Source organism: Patella vulgata, chromosome 3 (genome assembly GCF_932274485.2).
Source record: "Patella vulgata chromosome 3, xgPatVulg1.2, whole genome shotgun sequence".
NCBI classification, from domain to species: Eukaryota; Metazoa; Mollusca; class Gastropoda; family Patellidae; genus Patella; species Patella vulgata.
This window is the reverse complement of record NC_065881.2, coordinates 21959191-21985283: the sequence shown is the minus strand read 5'-3', so window position 1 is coordinate 21985283 and position 26093 is coordinate 21959191. Positions and strand designations below refer to the sequence as shown.

Sequence of the window (26093 nt, the reverse complement as noted above, 5' to 3'; positions counted from 1 at the left end):
TGGAATGATGTTTGGCATCTCACCGAAACAATACTTGTCATTTCGGACAACCATACTGTCATTATTACTTAACAGTTATGTGAGGGAAAAGAATTCTGTCTTAAAAGTAACATTTCTACCAACAATTCTCAGATTGATTTAGAAAATGTTTTTCTGTTAAATGATAGCAATTCACACAAAGATACAAAAAAGAAATCAAACTGGGATTCAGATGATATTTATTTCACCTGTGTTTTTCATCATATTACAAACATTCATTCATACATTCTGTCATATCGAGGTATTCCCTCGTAAGACAGAAATAATGTGTTTTTAACAAGATCATCTCTGTACAGACAACATATTTATAATCAACTCTATTATATATATATTTATATAGCCAAATATTGTCGCTAACTTTTATAAGCCAAGGCCAGACAAAGACAAGATAAATAGTTAGTGCAAACTAGTTACACGGGCAGCATCAGTATTAAATGGATACAATTTGCTTTGAATGAATTTTGTTCATTTTCAAAATATTATCAAGTGCACTTTATCAGACATTATTTTGAACAACCACTTCAATACAGTTGTGTACATTTCATATTTTTTATTAATAAATAACAGTTCTTAACATGTATACACAAATTAAAATATTTCCTTCTTCAGTGCTTAATTTCACTAAAACACCACTGTTCCATTATATCTGAAAGTATTGCCCTTGTAACAGAAAATTTCTATGCAAGGACTGTTTTCTTGTTTTAATAAACTGTATTCAACAGAAAATGGACACTTCAATCAAGTTGAATAATCAAGGAAAAAAAAATTGTTTCAAAAGTTAACTCACACGCATATCACAGTAAATAAACTGATATATAATATATATATTTTCTAAGTATTGAATGTTACCATAGAAACAAAGAAAACAGTCCCCCTAGCAACCAGTAAATCTAGAATAAGATACAAATATATCTATAATATAAATGATCTCGGAGAAATATGGTGCAATTTTCAACTTTTCGTTTTTGAATATATACAAACATCACTCTTTGCCAACTATTTTACAACAAAAAAAATAATTATTATATTCAATAAATACACTAATAATGAAAACAGCACAAATAAGGTTGTTGTTTAAAAGCCCTAAAAAATTATCCTTTTACAATGTATTACGCACTGAAAATCATAGCTTACATACAAAGTGATGAAAAATATTAATAAATTTAATTTTAATAGACATAATGAGAAACATGTGACCGTTTCCATTTGAAAATGTCAATGTTCTACAACAAAATTCTCTCAATCCCATTAATAATGACCAACAGGGAACACAATTAAGCAGTCACAGTCTTGATCACTCAATCCAAATTTGTACTGGAGTAATTGAGACTACCATTCCTAGAGCTTGCAGAAATGAACAGTTTATAAAAACAAATAAGATTCAGTTTCAAAGCTAAGAACTTGTTCATTTTATTTTAAAGCTACTCCAAATTTCTATTCTTTGGACACATACATCTGACAGTAAATATCACATAATTCAATTGTGATTATATTCTTGGAACTAACAGATATGACAGCAATTTTAAAATGTCTGTTGTCAAAAATAATATACTGTAGAATTTGGAAGTTTTTCTGTATTAAACATTTAAAAAATGTAACACAATAATAAAAAAAAAAATTTTCACCAAAAAATAAAGCCAAATTGTGTTTAATGAGACACTCAAAGCAATGTGTTTTTCTTTGTTCTACCCATACTCAATCAAATCGTGAAGAGCCCAAAAAAATTCATAATAAGTATTTAATTTATCACCATCTCTGTGATCTCAATTCTTATAACTATTAATTTTAAAAAAAAAAAATAATAAAAATGGTTACAGGACACTCCTGCTATAGACATTGTTAGGCATAACCTGGGCTCTAAAGTTTAAAAAAAAATATTTTACAACCTTATAAGTGTTTTCTGTCTCTATTTAACATTATAAACAATATGCACAGTATAATTGAAAAAAGCACTTAATTTGATATAACTCGCAATACACAAACTATTCCAAAATTAAAATTTAATTGATCAAGAGTAGGATTAATGCCGCTGTTTACAAATCTAAATGTGCTTAATTTTTGACACAAAGATCATTTTACATTTTTGTAATATTAATAATAATATTAAATTGGGATGAATTATGGCTAACTCCCAAAAAAAACCCAACAAAGATTTCTGATTGAATATAAATGATTGTTAATGTAATTAGTTAAACGCAAATTAAATAATCAAACTCTGTAATCTGCTATAAATAATCTTTGTCTTCTTTTGTTAAAATTGTTACATCAAAAGCAGAATCCATCTTGATTTCAAGGTCAAGTAACTTGTATAGTGCAAAAAAAAAAAGAAGAGAAAAAAGCATCAACTTGCTTTATTAAAGGATCTCGATTCACCAAAGGGTCTCGATTCACCATACTCCAGTCTATTGAAATTAATACAGTTATTTAACGAGCTACATCCCACCCAATTAACAAATAGTTAATGAGGAGGGGGTTCCCGATCGGATGTTTTTGTTGGTGTCGGCATGTGCTTGAGCATATTTCTTTTTGCCACTGCTGGATTAAGCCTTCCTTCTCTATCACGAGAAATACCAGATGCCGAACGTCCTGTTGCCGCTGGTAATGAGACACCGCCCACAGACGAAACAGGTAGAGAGTTGTTATTTAAAACTCCCCCAGGTACTTGAACTGTCCCTCCTACAGAACTAGGATTTAATAACATACGCGAATATGATGAATCACGACCAGGTGCATCCTTGGATGCCTCACTCACACGGCTTTTGACACTCCCTTGATTACTGGTTACTGAGGAGGCTGAAGAGGGTTTAACCAAGGCGGTGGCTGACCCCGATTTTTCTGTTTTCGTATTGACCGGTTTACTGGTTGTTGTTCCACCATTTTTCTTGTTAACAGTGGGTTTTGTTTCCTGTTTTTCCTCATCTGGCCCTGGTGATTTCAAGGATTCAAGTAAATGGCTTATATCATCGCTGTTTGTTTGCTGTAGCTGTTCAGATAGAGTTGATAGAAGTAACTCTTGAACAAAAACGCTTCTATCTACATGTTCACTTTCAACATTTGACTGATCACTTTCATTACTACTTGATTCATCACATCTGAAATATCAAATATAACAGATCAGATAACCACATAAAAAATACTCTTTAAAAAAACAGTCAAAAAACTAAACACATTCAAAAAAAATTTATTTGGTGCATGTAAATATTGACTATATTCCTGGACATCTGCAAACTGCTTGAGTCATGTAAATAGCTCTCCATATTAAATGACCAATATTAGTCCTTGGGGGGGTGCCATAGCTATTCATGACTCAAGGAGAGAATGTAATTATTTCATTGTTTTTTGTGATGCTGTATTGGGAATGAATCATCACTACAGACAGCATTCTAAAATTGGAAGATTATATTTGAGAAATAAGAATCAGGGAGGAGGTCTTCATCTCTATTCAAATAGTGATAACTTCACCACAAATGAACTTTTTTTGCAATTACCACAATAATGCAGAGAAATATCTAGCAAACTTTGTATATTATCAAACATTTCCAGGATATATTAACCAGATTGCTGTTATCATAGACAGTAGTGTATACGAACAGTCACTCATTCTTAGAGACACAGGAAACCCGAGGACCCAGAGAAAACCCCACAAGGTTGTACAGGCAACCCTACTCCTTGTCATGTACAAGCGGGGAATCAAAATCACCCCACTTGACACAATGACAGACTAAATGATACAGCGTGCGTCACACACACATTAACCATTAGATTAGAGCACCCAATCCCACAATGGAGATACACATTCTGTATAAATTGAAACTCAATCGGATGATAAGTTTAGCCTCTACAGCGTCTACAAGATCTTACTATGTGATCTGGCAGTAATTATTGGAAATCACTGAATATCAAGGCTTCTTCTTCTCATGACCTTAAGCACTGTGTATCAATTTAAAGACAATCGAATAATAAATATTATATGTTTACAGAATTTATATCAGAGATTTGAGTCAAAAAACTTGATTTCAAATTGCTGGGTTAACATGCAGTTAGTTCATAATAAAGATGTGTGCCTTTTTCAAAAATATCCCATATTATTAGACAGCTTTTTTTCCCTCAAATTTGTAAATGTTATTGAATAACAGCAATGTGTTTAATCAGAAATACTGATAGGTCTACTACATGTATTTTGAATTGTGTGTTACTTTGTGTTTTAGTAACAAGAGATTGTAATTTGAGAAAAATCTGAGGTTATGTCAAGATGCACTTGAAAAATCATTTACTAGTTCCGTGTGCAATGGAAGCGAGTCCAGTTTTGTCCAGACAACAGTTATATTTCTGCAGATAAACACTAACTGCCAATACGAACAAGGGAATTGTTTTTATTGTCCTAATGATAAGATATTGTTAGAACTTACTTTGATAGTAGGAACTGTGTTGTTGGTGCAGTATTATTAACATTGGTAGAATTACTACTGCCAGTATCTAGGTTATTACTACTTGCATTTGACGTCACCATCGACTTGACAGCATCGGTAGGTCGTCTTGGTAACCTCTCTAACTGTTGTCTGTTAGAGGACACACTTAATATTAGAAAAAATTACCATCTACATTGTAGATTACATCATACCATTCATACAAATAATTCCTGCTTTTAGCAGACATTACACATGATTCAAGTAAATAATGAAAATGTTTTTGGTAACCATGCGTTTTGAAAACTAAAATTGAATCTTTAGGAAATCTTTTTTTCTTAATATCAAATTGATGAATATTTTAGTATGTGTAAAAGCCCAAAGAAAATTGTTTGCACAATACTGCCATTTAAAGTATCATTTATTTTCGATGTGTAATGCCTGAAGTAAAATGCAGTAAAAAATTAAAAGGATTGGCATGCTTTATAACAAAATAAATATCTAACATGCATTTAAGGCAATAGTGCAAAATATAGCTCATTTTCTTAATCTCAACAATAAGGTTTGGATTTTAACATAATAATATCAGACAGGTATATATTGTACATCAGGTACAGCTACGAAATGGTTTTTCAAGCTCACTTTAGGAAAATATCTACGAGACAGTGGATTCACGATTCAACACAAGTTATTAACCCCAAAGGTTTGGATCGGGTAAAATTATGCAAATACAGTTTAAGATCTACATTAACGCAGCTCAGCTGAGGTGCTACAATAATTGAGATGTGTTATGTGTCAAGCTCAAGCAGGCTGGCCACTGCTCTAGTTATGTGCATTACACCGCCATGGGTAAAAATATCAGACAATTCTGGTGGCATTCTGATCAGCCAAAGCATTATGAAATCAATGAGCTGGCTAGATGAAATTGACATTAGACCCACCTTGTGGATTGTAACTGCATTTCTAATTGTTGAAGTTGAGATGATACACTTTGAGCCGCTGCAGCACGACTTCTTACACTGGATAACTGTGATAATAATTCTAGAAATAAAGATTATTAAATAAATAACAATGATTCTCAAGCAAAATACAGATACAGTGCGAGAAATGGCTTTACATACCAGATACAATCAATAAACATTTGGAAATGACCACAATACATTTGGAAACATGTGACAGTAGTAAGGGCAGATTACTCTACAGTTCAACAAAAGAGTATAATATTTCAAAGATAGGTTGCCACACAACAAAACATATGCCAACAGCAGCCAAGATGTCTGAGCATTTCATAAAGGTTGCTGCCTTTTGATTCCTTAGGTAAATTAAATGCAACATTATTGGAACACAAAATTCATAAACAAATGCTATTTATTGCAATAATCAAAACTAAAAAAGAAACTTTCAAGATCAAAACGACATTTGCTGCTAGAACCTTCAAATGATTCAATTTTTGCCACTAGAATGATAACAAGATTCTAAAAAGTGAACAAGAGCAATAGCTCTGTCAGCTTTTATCGAAATTGTTGAGATTTCCAATCGCATGATAAGTTTTGACACAAGAGCATTCACAAGATTCTAAAAGGTTAAAAAGCTCAATAACACTATGTAAGTAATTAACGGAAATTAAATGGGCTTGTTCGGGTCACTAATCTGAATAATTAATATTATTTTAAGGCAGATCTACATGTATATCAATTTTAAGCTGATCAAATGATAACTTTTGTCACTAGACCATTCACAATGTTCTATTAACAAAAAGGAAAAAAAAATCTGTGGATAAATATTCAACCAGCAGTTGCCAGGCAAGATACGCCCACATTCTGCAAGAGATGAATAGAGAACAAACTAAACAAGCCAACAGTGAGGCTGATGTCCCCTGCCGAAATCCCAAAATAAATAGATGACACATATTCATTAATCGCACATTTCTTTCTTTCAAAAGTGTTAGCAATCAATCAGATTATCACCTATACACTAAGTTTCATCACTCTCTATCAGATAGAATCAAAGTTATCTTGTCCCAAAGCATCGACCAATGAAATTGCTTAGCTTTCACTCGAGATGTTAATCATTGAACTCAGTCAAGACATTCACCTAATGAACATCTACATCAAGTTTAAACATTCTACCTCAATTAAAAGCAGAATTGTTATGTTCCAAAGTCTTGACCAATCAAATTGCTTATTGATCCAAAGCCTAAGCAGAAAATTCTCATCATCAAACTTAGTCATGGTAATGATATAATGAATCTATTCTCAGAGTTTCATCACTCTCACTTAATTAAAACCAAAGTTATCGTGCCCCAAAGCATCAACCAATCAGATTGTTTATCTCTGCTTACCGTAAGCAGACAATGTTTATCATCGAACTCCATCAAGGCATTCACCTAATGAATGCCTACACCAAGTTTGAAATTCTACTTCAATTTGAAGGCGAGTTATCGTGTTCCAAAGTCCCAACCAATCAAATTGCTTATCGCTCTGCTTACCCTAAGCAGAAAATGCTTATTATGAACTTAGTCAAGGTAATGATGTAATGAAACTATACACCAAGTTTCATCACTCGCACTTAATTAGAACTAAAGTTATCATGTCCCAAAGTATCAACCAATCAAATTGCTTATCTCTGCTTACCCAAAGCAGAAAATGCTCATCTTCGAACTCAAGGCATTGACCTAATAAACACCTACGCCAAGTTTGAACATTCTAGCTTCATTAGAAAGAAAGTTATTGTGTCCCAAAAATTGTGACGGACAGACAGACAGACAGACAGACAAACCCATTTTAATAGTCCCCTGCTTTCTTCCAAAGGCGGGGGACAAAAAAAAAAGAAGCTATTTTTCATACAATCAGGGGCCATAATCCAGGAAGTAACAGTCGATGTGCGCAAATATCAAAAGGAACCAAGATCTTTGGATTATAATCATACATTTCAAGTTTCATCAAAATCAGATAAAAATTGTGACTTCTAGAGCGTCCACAACCTTGGTATTACATACTTTTACACTATTTGTGTACAAGGAGCGGCCATTTTGTCCAGCAGTTTCGGTCAGATTTTTACGAAAGTTGAAGTCAACCTTCATTGATGTGTAACGGTGATATATTCAAATGGTTGTGACATCTACAGGGACCACAAGTTAAAAAAGTGATTTTTCGAACAAACAAGGAAGTTATGATCCAATATGCATGAATATCAAAAGAACCAAGATCTTTGGGTTTTAAAGACGTATTTCAAGTTTCATCAAAATCGCATCAAAATTATGACCTCTAGAGGGTCCACAACATTTATATACCATATACTTACACTTTTGGCGTACAAGGGGCGGCCATTTTGTCGGGCAGTTTTGGTCCGATTCTCATAAAATTCGAACTCAACCAACATTATGGTGTAACGGATATATATTTGAACGTTTTTTTTCAAATCGGAGATAATTGTGACCACTAGCGGGACCACAACCTAAAACCATGATTTTCCGTACAATCAGAGGTCATAATTCAGGAAGTTAAGATCTAATATGCGCAAATATCGAAAGGAACCAAGATAAGACATATATTTCAAGCTTCGTCAAAAACAAACAAAAATTGTGACCTGTAGATGGCCATAAACAAATTGTGGACGGACAGGGGCGACGGGATAATATGTCCACATGAAAATGTGGGCGTATAAAAATGCTGAAATATTTAATCACTATTGTCAACACTACATGAATTTTAGAGAGTTAAGATGACAAATTTATTCTATAATTCAAAATCAGATTTCATATGACTGACATAAGTTATGACAAAATAAGAAAACACAGAATATGGTGTATAAATTGAACTAAAAAATATTACCAGCAATAGGATCCATTGTCTCACGACTACTTGGAGATAATCCTGTCAATGTATTTCCCGCTGATGCAAAATGCATGTTGGCTCGTCTCGTTCTAGAACCACTGACACCACGACCAGGGTGAGGAATGCGTCGTACATGCCTCATACCTGATGGTTCATCGTGAAGAAATGAATCAAGGAAATTAAATTTAAAAATTGGAAGATATTTTCTAATCGAAGCAGATTGATTGCATTCAATCAAAGCTTGAATTGTCTCAATTCTCAATTCCACTATCAGCCAAACAATAAAGCTAAGGGTGATAAGCATGGTATGTGTTGGAGGAAAATGACAAAATGTAAACAATTTAAAGTGATTGATATGTAAATAACTTCTTACTGTCGAAAATTGATAAAGGAGAGAATAATTTATAACATAGTAAAGGATAAAAATAGTTATATCTAACCACTTTTTATTCTTTTTACAAAAATTTTACTAGAAGAAATGAAGTCTACTTAATAAAATGAGCAAAACTGATATTAAATTCTCTCCAATTTCTGTAATTTTGGACAGTGAGGTTTTTATAGTGAGTCTAATTATAGCAAGTTTAAAAAAGTATGAAAGGATATGACTTCTGTATCGTGACGCACTCTTCGACCAGATGATGTGACCAGGTGAGAAAGAGGTTAAGGATTTAAAAGCAAACAGGTAAAATCAAAATATTATAAAAATAACTTTTGTGCCAAGGCTCTTCTATAGCAGCATCACAACATGATCTAACAAAAATCAACCAAATACAAATGTTCTTATTAAAAAATAAAAAAAAACAAAACAAGAATGAATGTTTGAATCTATGTGCTAAAAATCAATCAGAATATTAAAACAGTGAAGAAAATATTAATGTGCATTGCAAATCTCTTTTAGTAAAGCCAAGAATAAAATCTTAACTCTATAGTGGCCAATTCTACAAAAATCTAAAACTAACTAAAAATATTGTTCTATATGATATACATTTAATGATGAAAATATAGACAAAATTGAATTTAAAAGGATATGAAGTCTCTAGGAGCTCGGTGTTCTATTGTTAAATGTGAAGCAAAGTCGTCTGTCACGTGATTAGGATCACCTCCTGGATGTGAAGCACAAATTGGGCACACCTACAAAATATTTGATAAAATTTGTACTTTTAAAATCAGTTTTAATGTGAAAACATCAAAGACTTAATCCTGAATTAGTGAACTTTCATGTATAATGAGGACAAAACCTTACAAGAAACCCCAATTAACTTTCACAGATATAGTATTAGCCTTATCAAAAAATTATGGCTTGATGTGAAATGAAATGGGGTTTAACATCCTACTTTCCTGCACCAACCAAGCTGATGAAGATGGGAATATGCCATTTATTGCGCTGAGGGGGGGAGTTTTGGAATGGGGGAATAGCCTCCCATCAACACAATACTTTGGATATTTTGAGACCAACATATTGTTAATTCCTTGTCAGCCCCTCCCTGCATTCACAATTAACAACTGAGCTTGGAAAATCATAACTTGGTCAACATTGAGATTTGTACTAGTGACCTACTCTTTATACAACAATGACTTTGTATGTCTGCAATAACATATATAGCAAAAGAATTTGAACGTAAAATTACCATAAAAGTGTGCTTTTGATGAATTAAATGTTTCACATTCGTATATTTTGATAATGAATTGTTGAAGCTATGCCATTTGAAATTTAAATGAAATGGGGTTCAACGTTGAACTGTTCTGCTCTGACTGGGCTAATGAAGACGGGCATACGCCATACAGTTTGCTATGAAGGAAATTTTGCCCAGACAGCAGCACTATGGCCTACTCTTATATCGAATTCCAACTGTCAATGGATATTTTATGTGCACTCCAATGTATACACGGGTCCTTGGTTTTTTGTATCATCCGAACGACTAGACAGCTGTCCTTGTCAGGCCCCACGACCTGCACCACTGACAAGGGGAAACCACGCCGGCTATGCCAGTTGACTAGGGCCTTAAATAAAATATCTTTTTGTTTAGAGTCTTCTGTCTCTAAGCATATCAGCTGGGTTTTTTTTTATAACTAGACTTGAACCACAAATAAAGGGTATTGATCTATCACAAATTGTATTTATAATATTCATGTTGTAGTTTAAGACACTTACCACTTCCGTTGAGACATCTGTATGTTCTGATGTAGCATGATCATGTAAAGTTGTTTCTGTAAATCCCATTTTACAACAGTATGGACAAGTGAAAGACTGAGGTTGCTCGGCTGTTAAGGCTTCACCACCATAAAATAAATCTGGAAATATTAAAATAAACAAGTTCTAATTGTAACGTACTTTTAAGGTTACACTTACAAGCTAATCAAGTTAAACAGCGATGATCCAATAGGGCAGATACCAACCTAACTAATAGGTGGGGGGTTTTTTGCCGGTAGGTAAATAGAATAAGCTTACTCCTTAATATTCCTCCTAGCAAATCTCAAAGTATCTTCATTCGTTGATCATATTTTGTCTATTTGTGCATCTCTACGGCTACACATACAAATCTCTCTGAGGCACCTGTACCCGATTTCTAAACATAATGTCACATGCATACCTCACTACATGAATTGTAAAACTAAAAAGAGTTGTACACGTATTTGTATAATTGCCATGTTAAATTAAAGTAATATAGCAATTACAATGTAGTGCTTTAAATGATAAATATAAAATGCTTACCAACATCAGTCCTAGTTAATATACACTGTACTGGATGATCTGCAGTATGTCTAGTTGTGGTTGCTCCAGCCTCATAACAGGTAGAACATAAATCATAATCATAACATATCAAACATTTATACCTTTTTCCACGAAAATTACCCTTTAAACAAGAATCACAGCTCACACCTGAATAAAAATGTTGACACTGTTTTAGTGATGCATCTTACGATAACAAAACTTAATTGTAATTTATTTGACTTTCTAAGAAACAAGAAATGAAGAAAGATATGCAGTCAAGGGGAACAAATTTCAGGAGAGACATTAAAATAAAATCATATCACAAGAACAGACTATATAATCTTCGGTGGAATAAAGTGTCACTTAACAAGTTTAATTAATAATTTCGAGTTTGGTTGAAATAAGTCTGGTAAACATGTCAAATCATGTATAGACACAGTGCTACTGTACATTATGTTTATCCAAACTATTGCATAAACTTATACTATACATTGAAAAAGAAGGAAGTATTTAATTTACTGAAACTAGAAATTTATTTTGGTATAATACATGTATCTTCGAACAAGATCGATAATAGATTCCCATTTAAGCAGAAGAATATCATTTTCATAATCTTTTTTAAAAAAACTAATTAACTACATCTTGAGAAGGCTTATATCATCATACAATATAAACCCACGGACACTCCCAAACTGGTACTTTGAAATGAATACCGTTAAATAATGTTTTTTATGGTAATTTAGCATCATTACAGGAGAGATGATAATGGATATGTACACTTGAATGTCTAAAAAATAAAGGTCTAACAATAACATGATCTGGATAGTGTCTTCAATTTGATCAAGTTCTAGACTTCTTATCAAAATAGTAAGATAATGATAATGGGAATTGGGATGGGTGTCTGACAAATGAAATCCTTTGCACAACACCCATAATGTGCAAATTAAAAAAGTCAGGCTATGGATAAGTGATGCACAAATCATTGTCAATAGGTGTCAAATGTTTTATTTCATTAGAATTCGCACAATGTAACAATATCCTCTTTAATGCGTCAGATTAACAAATTTAGCACGAAGCCATTTTGATGAAATCGTCAAATACTTACCCTCATGGCGGGACATATTAGCTAAGTAAAGTTCACTATGATCTTTTTTGACCTCTGTATTGCAAGTGAAAGGGTTAAAGATAAAAAAATATACTACAGAGGTAGATTAAGTTGTGTCTACGTTTGTTTCTAGGAGCTTTTCATGTGTAAATTCCACTGTACTTTCAGCTTAGGAGGCCATGATGACGTCACGCGATTTCTCGAGGCAGTACGAGACTTTGAGAATTTTTAATATAATTTTTATGTGAATAATTTTCCGTCCACGATAATTGATCAACTACAATCTAATTAAGTTGGCCTGTTTATCAAGACACTTGGATGATAATTTGTTATATTTTGTTTCATTTTCAGACTGACACGCTTTATTTATCAAAATGGCGTCTTCAGCAGGTCGTGTTCTTGTTTACGGGGGGAAAGGTGCTCTAGGATCAGCTATCGTTAGGTTTTTTAAATCAAAACAGTTTGTACGTCTTTTTTTGCTTTTTTTGAATATGCTTAAATTATTATAAATGCATGCTTCGTCTTGACCACACAGCAATTATATAAAACCTGTCGCTAATCGGAAGGGGCGAGAAGGTCATGTAAGGTCAGGTCAAGGTTTTAGATGTCAAAGGTCATTTACTTTATCTGCTTATCCAATCAAAATACTGAGAATTATCAATATAAGTTACTACTTTTAGTTTGGTAATGATTTATTCATGATGAAACTCCATCGACCGAAATATGTGACGAATAATTATACAACTCGACGCTACTGTCAACCTGTTTGGAAGAGCCTTGAAAACCTGTATGTCACGTGTGTGACCATCAAATTAGTTTAGATTTCTGAAAATCCCACTTCCTTCCATCTAAACTCACTGTATGATTATGATATCAATCAAAAATGATATATATTATTCAATCTGATTTAAAGAAGCTAATATTTGGTACCTAGATGTTGACAAGAAATGGGTCGCAACGAATATAATAATGTAAACTGAATGTATATAAACTGATTTACGTTCGTGTTTTCAGTGTGAAGGACTTTAGATGATATTGAGTTAGAGACTTAGTTACTTTAAATACAGATCTATATTTCGTTTCGTTTTTATACGCCCACAATGAAATGTGGTCGTATATTGTCGTCGCCCCCGTATGCTCTTGAGGCGAAAGTTAATATCCAAATGACTTTAAATGTAGACGGTCATTAGACGAAGAAACCTATTGATTTTCAATGGTGGGCTTGGATGGCGAAATGGTTAGTGCGTGCGTGCTGCATCATTGAGTCAACTGGCGTGGTTTCGATTCCCCTGTTGTACGTGACAAGGAGTAGGGTCGCCTGTCCAACCTTGTGGGTTTTCTCCGGGCCCTCCGGTTTCCTTCCACTGCTAAAGACCCCTACGCGCAAGCGAATTATTGAAATAAAATTGAACCGAATGTTAGTGACCGAAATGACCTAGTTTGTGTCAAGTGGAAGTTTAAAGTTTAAACACCATTCTGCTCTCTCTCTCTCTGATTTTCAACGACTTTCGAGTCAGGCTCTTGATCACTGTCCAACCTTGTGGGTTTTCTCCGGGTCCTTCATTTATTCCCACTGTTAAATACCCCTACGCGCAAGCGAATTAGTGAAATAACCAGCGGCTGCCAGGCAGGATACGCCCACATTTTCGAGAGATGGATAGAGAACAAGCTAAGAAGAAATGATTTTTCCTACAATCAAGGGCCATAATTCAGGAAATTACAATTCGATATGCGCAAATATCGAAAGGAGCCGAGATCTTTGTGTTATAAACTTACATTTCAAGTTTCAACAAAATCTGATTAAAATTGTGACTTCTATAGAGGCCACAACTTTGATATTGATATACCCTATTTTTACGCTATTTGAGAAGAAGGGCGGCCATTTTATCTGTCAGTTTTGGGCCATTTCAAACTCAGTCGTCCTTAGGGTGTAACGGTGATATAATAATACGGTTTTTATACGCCCACATTTTCATGTGGACGTATATTGTCGTCGCCCCTGTCCGTCCACAATTTGTTTGTGGACTCTCTACAGGTCACAATTCTTGTCCGATTTTGACGAAACTTAAAATATAGCTTTATCCCAAAAAAAACTCGGCTGCTTTCGATATTGGCATGTATCTGATCGAAACTTCATGGATTATGGCCCCTGTTTGTACGAAAAATCACGTTTTTAGCTTGTGGACCATATAGAGGTCATAATTTTTATCCGATTTAAAAAAACGTATTATTATATCACCGTTACACCCTAAGGACGACTGAGTTCGAATTTCGTGAAAATTAGCCCAAAATTGACAGACAAAATGGCCGCCGTTCGTTCTCAAATAGCGTAAAAATATGGTATATCAAAGTTGTGGACCCTATAGAGGTCACAATTTTTATACGCCCACATTTTCATGTGGACGTATTATTCCGTCGCCCCATCCGTCTACAATTGTTTGTGGACTCTCTACAGGTCACAATTCTTATCCGATTTTGACGAAACTTGAAATATAGGTTTATCCCCAAAAGATCTCGGCTGCTTTCGATATTGGCATGTATCGGATCAAAACTTCATGGATTATGGCCCCTGTTTGTACGAAAAATCACGTTTTTAGCTTGTGGACCCTATAGAGGTCACAATTTTTATCCGATTTTGTTGAAACTTGAAATGTAAGTTTATAACCCAAAGATCTCAGTTCCTTTCTATATTTGTGCATATCGGACTGTAACTTCCTGAATTATGGTCCCTGATTGTACGAAAAATCACGTTTTTAGCTTGTAGACCCAATAGAAGTCATAATTTTTATCCGATTTAAAAAAACGTTCTATTATATCACTGTTACACCCTAAGGACGACGGAGTTCGAATTTCATGAAAATTGGCCCAAAATTGACAGACAAAATGGCCGCCGTTCGTTCTCAAATAGCGTAAAAATATGGTGTATCAAAGTTGTGGACCCTATAGAGATTTTGATGAAACTTGAAATACATATTTATAACCCAATGATCTTAGTTCCTTTCGATATTCGCACATATTGGATCATAACTTCCTGAATTATGGCCCTTGATTGTACGAAAAAATCACTTCTTTTTTTGAGCTTGTTCTCTGTCCATCTCTTGCAAAATGTGGGCGTATCTTGCATGGCAACCGCTTGTTTAAATCGGATAAAAATTATGACCTCTGTAGGGTCCACAAGCTAAAAACGCGATTTTTCATACAATCAGGGGCCATAATTCAGGAAGTTACGGTCCGATATGCGCGAATATCGAAAGGAACCAAGATCTTTGGGTTATAAACTTACATTTCAAGTTTCAACAAAATCGGATTAAAATTGTGACCTCCATAGGGTCCACAACCTTGATATACCATATTTTTACGCTATTTGAGAACGAAGGGTGGCCATTTTGTCTGTCAGTTTTGGGCCGATTTTCACGAAATTCGAACTCTGCCGTCCTTAGGGTGTAACGGTGATATAATAATACATTTTTCTAAATCGGATAAAAATTATGACCTCTATAAGGTCCACAAGCTAAAAACAAGATTTTTCGTACAATCAGGGGCCATAATTCAGGAAGTTACGGTCCGGTATGCGCGAATATCAAAAGGAACCGAGATCTTTGGGTTATAAACTTAGATTTCAATTTTCAACAAAATCAGATAAAAATTGTGACCTCTGTAGGGTCCACAACCTTGATATACCATATATTTACGCTATTTGAGAACGAACGGCGACCATTTTGTCTGTCAATTTTGGGCCGCTTTTCACGGAATTCGAACTCAGCCATCATTAGGGTGTAACAGTGATATAATAAAACGTTTTTTTAAATCGGATAAAAATTATGACCTCTATAGGGTCCACAAGCTAAAAACGCGATTTTTCGTACAATCAGGGGCCATAATTCAGGAAGTTACGATCGATATGCGCGAATATCGAAAGGAACCGAGATCTTTGGGTTATAAACTTACATTTCAAGTTTCAAAAAAATCGGATAAAAATTGTGACCTCTATAGGGTCCACAAGCTAAAAAAAATGATTTTTCGTACAATCAGGGGCCATAATCCATGAAGTTTTGATCCGATACATGCCAATATCGAAAGCAGCCAAGATCTTTTGGGGATAAACCTGTATTTCAAGTTTCGTCAAAATCGGATAAGAATTGTGACCTGTAGAGAGTCTACAAACAATTGTGGACGGACGGACGTCCAGACGTCCGGACGGACAGGGGCGACGGCATAATACGTCCACATGAAAATGTGGGCGTATATCAGACCGTAACTTTCTGAATTATGGCCCCTGATTGTACCAAAAATCGCGTTTTTAGCTTGTGGACCCTATAGAGGTTATAATTTTTATCAGATTTTAAAAAACGTTTTATGATATCACCGTTCCACTAAGGACGACTGAGTTTGAATTTCGTGAAAATCGGCCCAAAAATGACAGACAAAATGGCTGCCGTTCTTTCTCAAATAGCGTAAAAATATGGTATATCAAGGTTGTGGACCCTATAGAGGTCACAATTTTTATCCGATTTTGTTGAAACTTGAAATGTAAGTTTATAACCCAATGATCTCGGTTGCTTTCGATATTCACGCATATCGAATTGTAATTTCCTGAATTATGCCCCCTGATTGTAGAAAAAATCACTTTCTTGTTAGCTTGTTCTCTATCCATCTCTCGAAAATGTGGGCGTATCCTGCCTGGCAGCCGCTGGTTTATACTTTCCATGGCCTCTACTGCATGAAGATCTGACCAGTTTATGTGGGAGGTCGCGTCAGGGGTCATTTGGGTGGCTTTTGCCCCAATGATATCAGACATTTGATTAACCTTATCAACTTTGATGTTTCTAGCAGGATACCGGTACCCACAGTCCCGGCATAGCACGCCAAGAAATCGCTGCAACAGACCGTTTCATTAGCTAATCACTCACATCAACCAGAACGGGGGTTAAATAACCACTCTTCCACATCCTAGTGTAGTAAAGACAAGTGAAATGAAATTTTGAACTGTAACAAACAAAACGAAATAAGATCTGTGTTTTAATCAGATTGTGATATTATTATAATCAGTCTTGGAATCTAAAAGCAAGATAACAATAGATGATCCCCCTTGACACAACACAATCTGCAATAGGAAATCTATGAAATAGAATTTTTTAAAAAGAACGGCTACTGTCAGTACTTTGTGTACTAGAACACCAGTTAAAACTGAAAAGGGACCATAATGGAAATGTGCTCTGTCCGTACTTAGGTACCATACCATTATTATTCCAGGGCCTATCTCAGACACGATTCAAGATTAAACATAATGAAACTTTGTACACACATTATATTTATTGTATTAGTAGTTAGCCATTTGATAATTAGAGAAGTCTTGGGTTACTAGTTGTTGCATTCCCATGGAAATAAATTTAACTTACATTGTAGATTTTTGCATACAGTTATTATTTGAAAACATATCTCAGTTCAGTTGATAATCTACATTTAATTTTAATTCATTTTCAAGGAATATGCCATTAATACTGCAGTGGACTTATGTTTCATTGCCTGGCAACCTACCTTACATTTAGTAATATTATGATGGGTTTTTTTTCTTTAGTGGGTTGGTTCTATTGATCTTCACCCTAATGAAGAAGCTGATGCCAATGTGGTTGTGAAATCTGCAGAATCATGGGTGGAACAAGAAGATTTGGTTGTAAAGGCTGTAGAGAGTGTTGTTGGAGATGGTAAACTAGATGCTATTTTATGTGTAGCTGGAGGCTGGGCTGGTGGAAATGCTGCATCAAAAGGTATGTATGTATTGAGTGGATCGCTTGCTAACCAAGAGGTCTTGGATTCGTTCCCGCTGTTTGTCGTGTAAGTTCCTCAGAAGTTTCTGGCTTGGTTTCCTCTTGTTAGTGGTGCAGGTCCGAGGGTCTGTCAAGGACAGTGTCTAATTGTTCAGATGGGGTGGAAAACCGGGGTCCTGCATACACATTGGTGTGCACTTAAAAGAACCCTTGACATTCGAAATTCGATATAAGAGTATGTCGTAGCACTGCTGTCTGGGCAAAATGTCCCTCATACTCATAGCACACTGTATGGTGGTGTATGCCCGTCTTCATAAGCCCAAGAATGTAAGATGTTGAAATGCCATTTCATTTCATTTATGTACTAATAGAAATCCCATGATGGCAAGAACCCAGAAGCAAATAGGCAGTGTAAACACAACATGTCTCCTACAGCATTTTAAGATGAAATTGTAGTAAAATTAATTCAAAGAATAAATTTTTCTATAGAGGTGTTTTGAAATATTGATAAGAAACAACAAGTATTTTTTTAATGAAATAATGACAAGTCTGTTATTTCCATATCAATATACTGACATTTTAAGAGCTGAGATTTTCACCTTTTCATTGGAGCTGTGGTCATTGTGTGGTTAGTACACTTGATTAACAATAAAAAATGTCCTGGTTGGGAATCCGAGTTTAGCCTGAGATGAACCTTTCGGAATTATGCACCTGTCAGACTGACTAGGATTGTGTCTAGTCATTCAGATGGGCCAGAAAATTGGTAGAGCATTCACATAAGAGAGACCAAGGCAGTTGGAATTGGAAGAAGAATGGGTTGAAATTCCAGACGAAATTCAAATCTAACTGTAGAAATAGAATTACCACATGATGGTCTCAAAATGACAGAAATAAAGTGTCAGGGAGATTTTAAACCCCATTTCTTTGCATTCCATGTCCTACAGATCGGAATAAACATTTAGATTTCTTTTTGCAGATCTGGTGAAAAATGCTGATATGATGTGGAAACAGAGTGTATGGACATCAACGATCGCATCAAGTCTTGCTGCTAAATATTTAAAAGATGGTGGAGTATTAACATTACCTGGTGCTCAACCTGCTTTAAATGGAACAGGAGGTAAGATTAGAATATGGAGGATTCCATCTCAAGTTATTATCTCTTAATAATATTTCTTTCTTTCTTATATACGTAGTGATAGGTTTTGTATTTTTTGGAGTTAAGTAGCTAAGAGAGTATGGTGAAGGCTCACTAACCAGGAGGACCCAGGTGTTGGTTGACAAAGTTCTTCTGGATTTTCCAGCTTTCCTTGCTGGCATAGAGATCCATTTAGTCAATTGGACGGGGGGGGGGGGGGTACCAAAGAACCTTTGGTATATGAAATTCAAAGAAGATTAGGCAGGATACTGTTGTTGTCCAGGCAAAAATTATGCCATAGCACACTACATGGTGTTAGCTCATCTTCATTAGCCCAACTTCCATTTCTAAAGCAAAATGCAAACAAATATGTGTAATGTGTTAATTACCACTAGCACGTGACCAGATTGTATTCTTTCATTCATATATCTGTATTTAAAGATTTAGAAGAGTGTTCCACCCTTTATGTTAGTTACTAAAAGTAATTGAACAATTAGTAGTGAAAGGCTAGTCTACAGTCATTTGCATTGTTGTATGGTTAGCATCTATTCACCATTCGTATCCACAATTACGCCATGTTTTTTTAGGTATGATTGGTTATGGTATGGCTAAGGCAGCCATACATCAACTAGTTAAAAGTTTAGCTACTGATACCAGTGGTATGCCACCAAACACTCTTACTGCTGCTATATTACCGTGAGTACCTACATTATTTAAGATATGTCTTTTGCCATTAACCAATATATCCTTATCTTACAAGAAATATTGCCATGTTAGTTTTTAAAGTGTAAACCAACAGCCCAGTAAGTCTAAATCTCAGAAATTTTATTGGCATAATAATTTTTATCATCTGTAACATATCATTACTACTCGTGGGAAACAGCTAAATAGTGTCACATGTTTTGTCATCAAAGTCGGGTCAGTCAACAAAATTTTCAATACAGAGACAAACCTCTAGACCGGAGGCTCAGCGCGGGGGGGTGTCCATCAAATGGGCACAAAACCAGACCCGTTGGGGCGTTTTCGAGATATTTGGGGTCAAAGGTCAAATGAGTTCATTTGCACTGAAAGTGAATGCTCAGTCATTCTTGTATTATGAAAAGAAGCTGAAAGTGATCGAAAGTAATCACACTGTATGCCTGTTTTAGATCGTGGTTGTTAATGATAATTTACCCCGGTTGTGCCAAATTTTCACGTCAATTATTTAAATTCAAGTACCTGGTATATTGTTAAACTCAGTTGTCTGAAATGTTCTGATGTGTTCTTGTGAAAATTGGTAAATTTGTTGGAGTAAGCAAGACATTAAGCTGTATTTATATTATTTTGAATACACATATTAAAGTCTATCATGCATTATTTAAATATACATATTCCTTAGATGATTTTCTGTTTATTAAAGTGTTACCTTGGATACACCGATGAACAGGAAGTGGATGGCTAATGCTGATTTCTCTACATGGACCAGTTTAGATTTTGTAGCTGAGTAAGTCTAAAATTTTACATCTTTCAAATCCGTCTCAAGTTGTTTGCAACAATTGGGTGCACTTAAAAGATTGGCTAAGGCAGAAGCTTACTGCCGAGACAAATTTTATTTTGCTTTGAACAGTCATGATTATTGTTTAGCTTTATTGTTTAGCTTTAGAACAATGTGAAAAGCTCAAATTACATTTACATTATGACGTGTTGAGGGTGTACGATTTAGTGGTATATTGTAAGTAGTCCACCAAACAAAACCATACCGAACACAACCATACTGGGCTTCCGATAATGCTTTTCAATCATTTAAAAAAAAAAACATTCAAATATATGACCGTTAAACCATAATAATGGTTGAGTTCGAATTTCGTGAAAATGGCCGCTCCCTGTTTGCAAATAGTGTTAAAGCATGTAATATCAAGGTTGTGGACCCTCTAGAGGTCAAATTTTTTATCTGATTTTGATGAAACTTAAAAATATTCCAAAATTCTTGGTTCGTTTCAATATTCACGCATAACAAACTGTAACTTTCTAGATTTTGGCCCCTGGTTTACAAGAAAAACACATGAATTTAGCTTGTGGGCCCTCTAGAGGTTACAATTTTTATATTATTTTAAAAATGGTTTAAGTATATCACCATTACACCCTGATGATGATATATCTTTGTATCCCAAAGATCCCAGTCCCATTTGATATTCTCGCATTTCAGACCATAACTTCCTGGATTATGGTCCCTTATTGTACGAAAAATCACGTTCTTTTTTTTTTTAGCTTTTTCTCTATCCATCTCTTGCAAAATGTGGGCGTATCTTGCATGGCAACTGTCTGTATCTATTGTAATGATCAATATGGTTTTTTGTCTATTGTAAATATCAATATGGTATTTTATCTATTGTAAGGACAATATACTCTTAGTATTTATCTGATGTAATGATCAATTAGTATTTTATGTAATGTAATGATCAATATACCAGTAGTATTTATCTGATGTATTAAATGATCAGTATGATATTGGTGTATATTTTTCAGGTTATTTTATCAGTGGACAAATGGAGAAAATAGACCAGCTAATGGCAGCCTTGTACAACTGCTGACTAAGGAAGGAAAAACCAACCTTGTTATTTCTTAACTCAATCTTGCCAAACCTGAGGATGCCACTAGGCATAGTTCCTATTCTGTCCTTTTATTTCTATTATGCAGCATGACTTTTTCTAAGAAATTTTGACTAGGCAACAAAAACAATCTTTGAATGGGAATACAACTTTCAGGACAATTACTGTTTCAATTACCATTGATTTGGAGACATAATTATGAAATAATTTGATTAGAAAATGTTTGTTTTAATTAAATGGCTTTACTTTCATTCTTGACAATAAACTGACATACAGAAAATGTTAATAGATCATATCCTCTCTATTCACTCTGGGACTAGCATCAATATGTGACATTAATACTGCTCAGTCAAAAACTTTGAGGATGCTCTATTACAAGATGAGGAGTAGTTATTTTATTAGCTTATCTATCAATGTAGACCAGGTAGGATCAGAATAAGAACCAGTCCAAGAGGCCAGAATAGGAACCAACTATTACAGTAGTCTTTTATAAATGAATGGGGAGGGTTGGGGTGGGGGAATGGGGGTAGTTGAGTCATAAACCATTTCATACATTTTGAATCTCAAATCTTTTATGTTGAAAGGTTGATAGCTTTTATCAATTTAATTGTTGATTATTTTCTTTGTTATTGGATTAATTAAGGGTAAATGGTGCCATATTGGAGGATTTTGATACTCTACTTCGCAGAAAAGTTTACATTGATTTTTTTTTTTTTTGAAAAAAGTACTGTCCCCTATTCTTGGTTAGTGTATAACTGCTACCTAGAAAGAGTTTATTAACTATATTGGTAGTGGGTCTGTTTGTTTACTAGTTTTTTTGGTGAGGGGTTCATTTTGTTGATGACCTTATTAATTATCGTTACTGATAACATTCCTTATCAAAAATCTTAAGATTGTTAAAGGCCCACTTACATTGGTGATTTCCATATAATTTCAGCAGATGGCACATTAAATTCTGATATCAGGTTTCAACCTGTTGCAGTGTATGATTTTTATGAGTTTTGTCTCTTTTTTTTTTTCTTGTAATCAGATTGAAAGTGGACCTTTAACTGGTAAAATCTTCCTTTTACCTCCTTAATTGTTTCCTGTGATTAAATAAAGTGTTGTGAAATTATTTTGATAGAATAATTAGATATGACTGTAGGATATAGACATTTTGAATATGACTGTAGGATATAGACATTTTGAATATGACCGTAGAGTGTAGATGTATTATATATATAGCTGGTAGAATAGCTTCATATTGTATGAATATATTAATCTAGTCACAATAGTGTCAACTAAGTCATCTTTATATTATGTTTCTCATTTATTATATTTTTTAGCATAATTAATTTAATTACCAAAGATTGAGATTGTATTGTATAACTGTCAATGGCCTGTCTAAAGTTGATTGAATCTGACAAAACCTTCATGTTTATTAAAGGAATATATGCAAGACAGGGTTATCGATGAATTTATTATATAGTAGAATGTCATGTTCTATAATTGGTGCAATTATTACATTCCATGGTTATTATATTCCAGTAAAATCTTTGTTTTATGAAAATTGTTATATTTGGTGCAAATTTTTGTTTTATGACCACATTTATTGATACATTTTGGTAATTGAATTAATTATGCATTTAGTATCCCTAACTGCCATTTTTTTTTCTTCCAAAATGTATGTTTATAAATGTAATATATATAAACCTCTTTGTTTATAAATGCAATGTTAAACCTCTGTCTATAAATGTAATGTATAAACCTCTTTTTTTATAAATGTAATGTATAAGCCTCTTTGATTTAGGTCAAAATAATTGGGTTGATTTGATGTGTTATTTCACTAAATGATAAAGCAAGATCTACATGATTATGGTTTTGTTTTGAATGATTGAGAAAAATCTGGCTCGTCTACGGTGTCAACAGGCTTTATCCATACATTTAAAACATTGTTTTCCCATAACATATAAAATGCAATGACAGTTTTATTTTTGACCCAGATCAAAGGGGACTAATTATGTCATTGCAGGACATTAATGCTTACACTTTAATGCTTGTAAAAATAGTCACTTAATTTCACACCACAATAAATGCTTGGTCACATTAGTTTTGTATTGAATTTAAAAGTAGTCCTATTTTAATGATGTTATACCTGTATTAATAGAGAAGTATAATAAAATTGTTAGCATAACCAAATAAATGGGAATTGGTGTCAGGTGTTATTCTACTAGAATGAGTTATACGCATATTATGCTTTTTGCATGACACATGTTACTACTTGTGGCTAAAATACCCTTAATTTTGAGTACAGATTTTTTACTAGAAGTATTGTTTAAAAGTAATTTCTTTCGTGTTTTCTAGAATAAACTAGATATTTGGGAAATCAAAAATGGAATTTATAAAACATAAAATAAATGTTGCATGATACTAATGTTGTACATGACCTAATTTCATGACACAGTGAATAAAGAGGCAATAAATTGAAATTTCTTAATTTGAAATGAATTGCTCAAAATTCATGTTTTACATAATTGCAATATAACATTGTTATTTAATCAAATTGAAAATCAAAAGGAGCTTTACAGTCAAAAGAACTTGCATAATAATAGATAAGAGAAATCCTAAATAGTATCAGTTTTGAGTAAAATACATACCATATATTTCATATTAAAGTTGGTTTTGATTCCCCGGTTGTACGTAGGGTCGCCTGTCCAAACTCCTGGGTTTTCTCCAGGTCTTCTGGTTTCCTTCCACTAATAAAGACCCCTACGCACATGCGAATTATTGAAATAAAATTGAACCATATTTTAGTCCCGAAATGACCTAGTTTGTGTCAAGTGGATGTTAAACCCCATTTCTCTCTCTCCCCATATTAAAGTACCCCAAAAATCTGTCTTCATTTGCCCAGTTGGTGCAGAAACATGGAATGTTAAACCTCATTTCATTTGATATATAACTTAAACATTATTAGCATTGAAAACTCCTCAAATGAGAAGTGGTATCGGGTGTTCTAGAAAAGCTAATTATATTCTCATTCTCAAACTAAGTAGAGATGCCACAGTCAGAATAATATGGAGTGGAGAATATCAGAAGTGTTAAAATAAAATGAAATAACATTAATTTTGTTGGATATTTGTCACATAGAAAGAGGTCTTATGTTTTTAGATGAATATATTGAGTATTTCTAGTTATATTGAGTATTTTATTAATCATTAAGAGCAATAATAGTTGTTATTACATGTATTACATGTATTTGTAATGTATATTTGGATTTTTGTTAGTTGATTATAAATGAAACTTATAGATCATGTTGGATAAAAATAGACACATAATGCCAAGATCATGAAAACTCTTTTAAGACATAATAAATCAGAATCTTTAATTACATGTGTTGTGTTTATTCCAATATTCAAATTTTTCTTCCTTTCATACAAATCAGATCAAAAAATGATCCTTGATACAGAATTTTTCTTGTTTTGTATCTGTATTCAGTATCAATACTTACCTTTGAATGTGAAATGAAATGGAGTTCATGTCTAGCACATTACAAATATTAGTTTGGTTATTTTGAGACTAACACAAGTATATTTATTCTCTGTTTAGTATGCATTGCAGGAGAGAATTAATTGTGTCATGAACTGCCTGGGGATCTTTTTTTTTTTTTTATTGAAAACCTTTCAACATCCAAACCTTGATGGTTGATAGCCTTTGCTTAGCTCCACACACCAATTGGAAAGACTAGCCTTTCTCAGATCTTGCTACTGAACTAAGAAAATATGAGGAGAGCAAGGGTTTCTCTCCCTGCATTTTATTCGAGGGCATGTAGCCGATGATCACAACCTAATAGAGTGCAGGGTCCTGTCTAGGAATTTCAGAAGTGTAGAGTGGACGCAACATGGTGTTTGGTGATGGGTTATGGGGATTACCTGAGAATTTTATAAAATCTGAAGCTCTGACACAATATTTCGGCTCATTTAGGCATAGGATAAGAGTGGAGTGAGGCTAAACTGCTTTGCACATTTGTTTATTTAACGTTATTTCAATGAATGTAGGAGAAAATATATCCTCTGTGACCCCCTCCGCCTATAGTGTTCAGTTAATAATGCTAGTCACTGATTTATACGAGTGGGTAATGTTGAATGATTCCAATTATTCTATGAAGGCTAAAGCACAAGACTGAGGTTATGCTAGGGAAAGAACGACTGAAGAAAATAACCTGAGGAAAAGAAAATGTCTTTCTTCCCCCGCATAACTGAAGTCAAGGACTTTATCTTCCTTATAAACCCTCTATGTTTACATGTACGTAAAATGAGAATATTCCAGAATTCCAGTAAGAAAAACCTTATATCATGTTTCTTAATGGAAAAAATAACCTACCGTAGAGGAATAACTTTCAGAAGAAAACCCCCAAATTCCCCTGTATATATTCAAAGCCACCCCCGACTTTCAGACCGCAAGTTATTCCGGGCATATAATATACCCCAAAGATCAAAGAGATTTACCGTTATAGGTTTATAATAT

At 34.1% G+C, this 26093-nt stretch overlaps 2 protein-coding genes across 4 annotated transcripts; one reads left to right on the top strand and one right to left on the bottom strand.

Annotated features, from left to right (window-relative positions):
* Positions 1–201: 201 nt before the first annotated feature.
* Positions 202–12291, bottom strand: LOC126816693 (E3 ubiquitin-protein ligase KCMF1). Of its 3 annotated transcripts, none has more exons than XM_056099438.1 (9): positions 12100–12291; positions 10995–11162; positions 10434–10573; positions 9312–9412; positions 8886–8930; positions 8279–8439; positions 5387–5486; positions 4449–4613; positions 202–3131 (listed from the first exon to the last, which is right to left on the bottom strand). In XM_056099438.1, the coding sequence occupies exons 1-9, from the start codon at positions 12113–12115 to the stop codon at positions 2498–2500; spliced, it is 1530 nt and encodes a 509-aa protein (XP_055955413.1). In that variant the 5' UTR covers positions 12116–12291; the 3' UTR covers positions 202–2497. The 3 variants fall into 3 exon arrangements, with proteins under 3 accessions (XP_055955413.1, XP_055955414.1, XP_055955415.1); XM_056099439.1 differs by having other exon boundaries at positions 4449–4598; XM_056099440.1 differs by lacking the exon at positions 8886–8930.
* A 123-nt stretch (positions 12292–12414) lies between these two features.
* LOC126816694 (dihydropteridine reductase) lies at positions 12415–24957 on the top strand. Its single transcript, XM_050543428.2, has 6 exons — positions 12415–12563; positions 17678–17867; positions 18844–18984; positions 19590–19698; positions 20402–20485; positions 21508–24957. Exons 1-6 carry the CDS (start codon positions 12474–12476, stop codon positions 21605–21607), a joined length of 714 nt encoding a protein of 237 aa, XP_050399385.1. The 5' UTR covers positions 12415–12473; the 3' UTR covers positions 21608–24957.
* Positions 24958–26093: the final 1136 nt, after the last annotated feature.

Excerpts from the sequence above, each read along its gene's own strand:
- LOC126816693 (XM_056099438.1), bottom strand. Across the intron at positions 5,487-8,278 it reads GACAATGGATCCTATTGCTG|AATTATTATCACAGTTATCC; the intron begins GTAATATTTTTT and ends CTTTATTTCTAG. Across the intron at positions 3,132-4,448 it reads ACACAGTTCCTACTATCAAA|ATGTGATGAATCAAGTAGTA; the intron begins GTAAGTTCTAAC and ends TTGATATTTCAG.
- LOC126816694 (XM_050543428.2), top strand. The coding sequence starts at position 12,474 with ATGGCGTCTTCAGCAGGTCGTGTTCTTGTTTACGGGGGGAAAGGTGCT. Across the intron at positions 17,868-18,843 it reads TGGAAATGCTGCATCAAAAG|ATCTGGTGAAAAATGCTGAT; the intron begins GTATGTATGTAT and ends TTCTTTTTGCAG. Across the intron at positions 18,985-19,589 it reads TGCTTTAAATGGAACAGGAG|GTATGATTGGTTATGGTATG; the intron begins GTAAGATTAGAA and ends ATGTTTTTTTAG.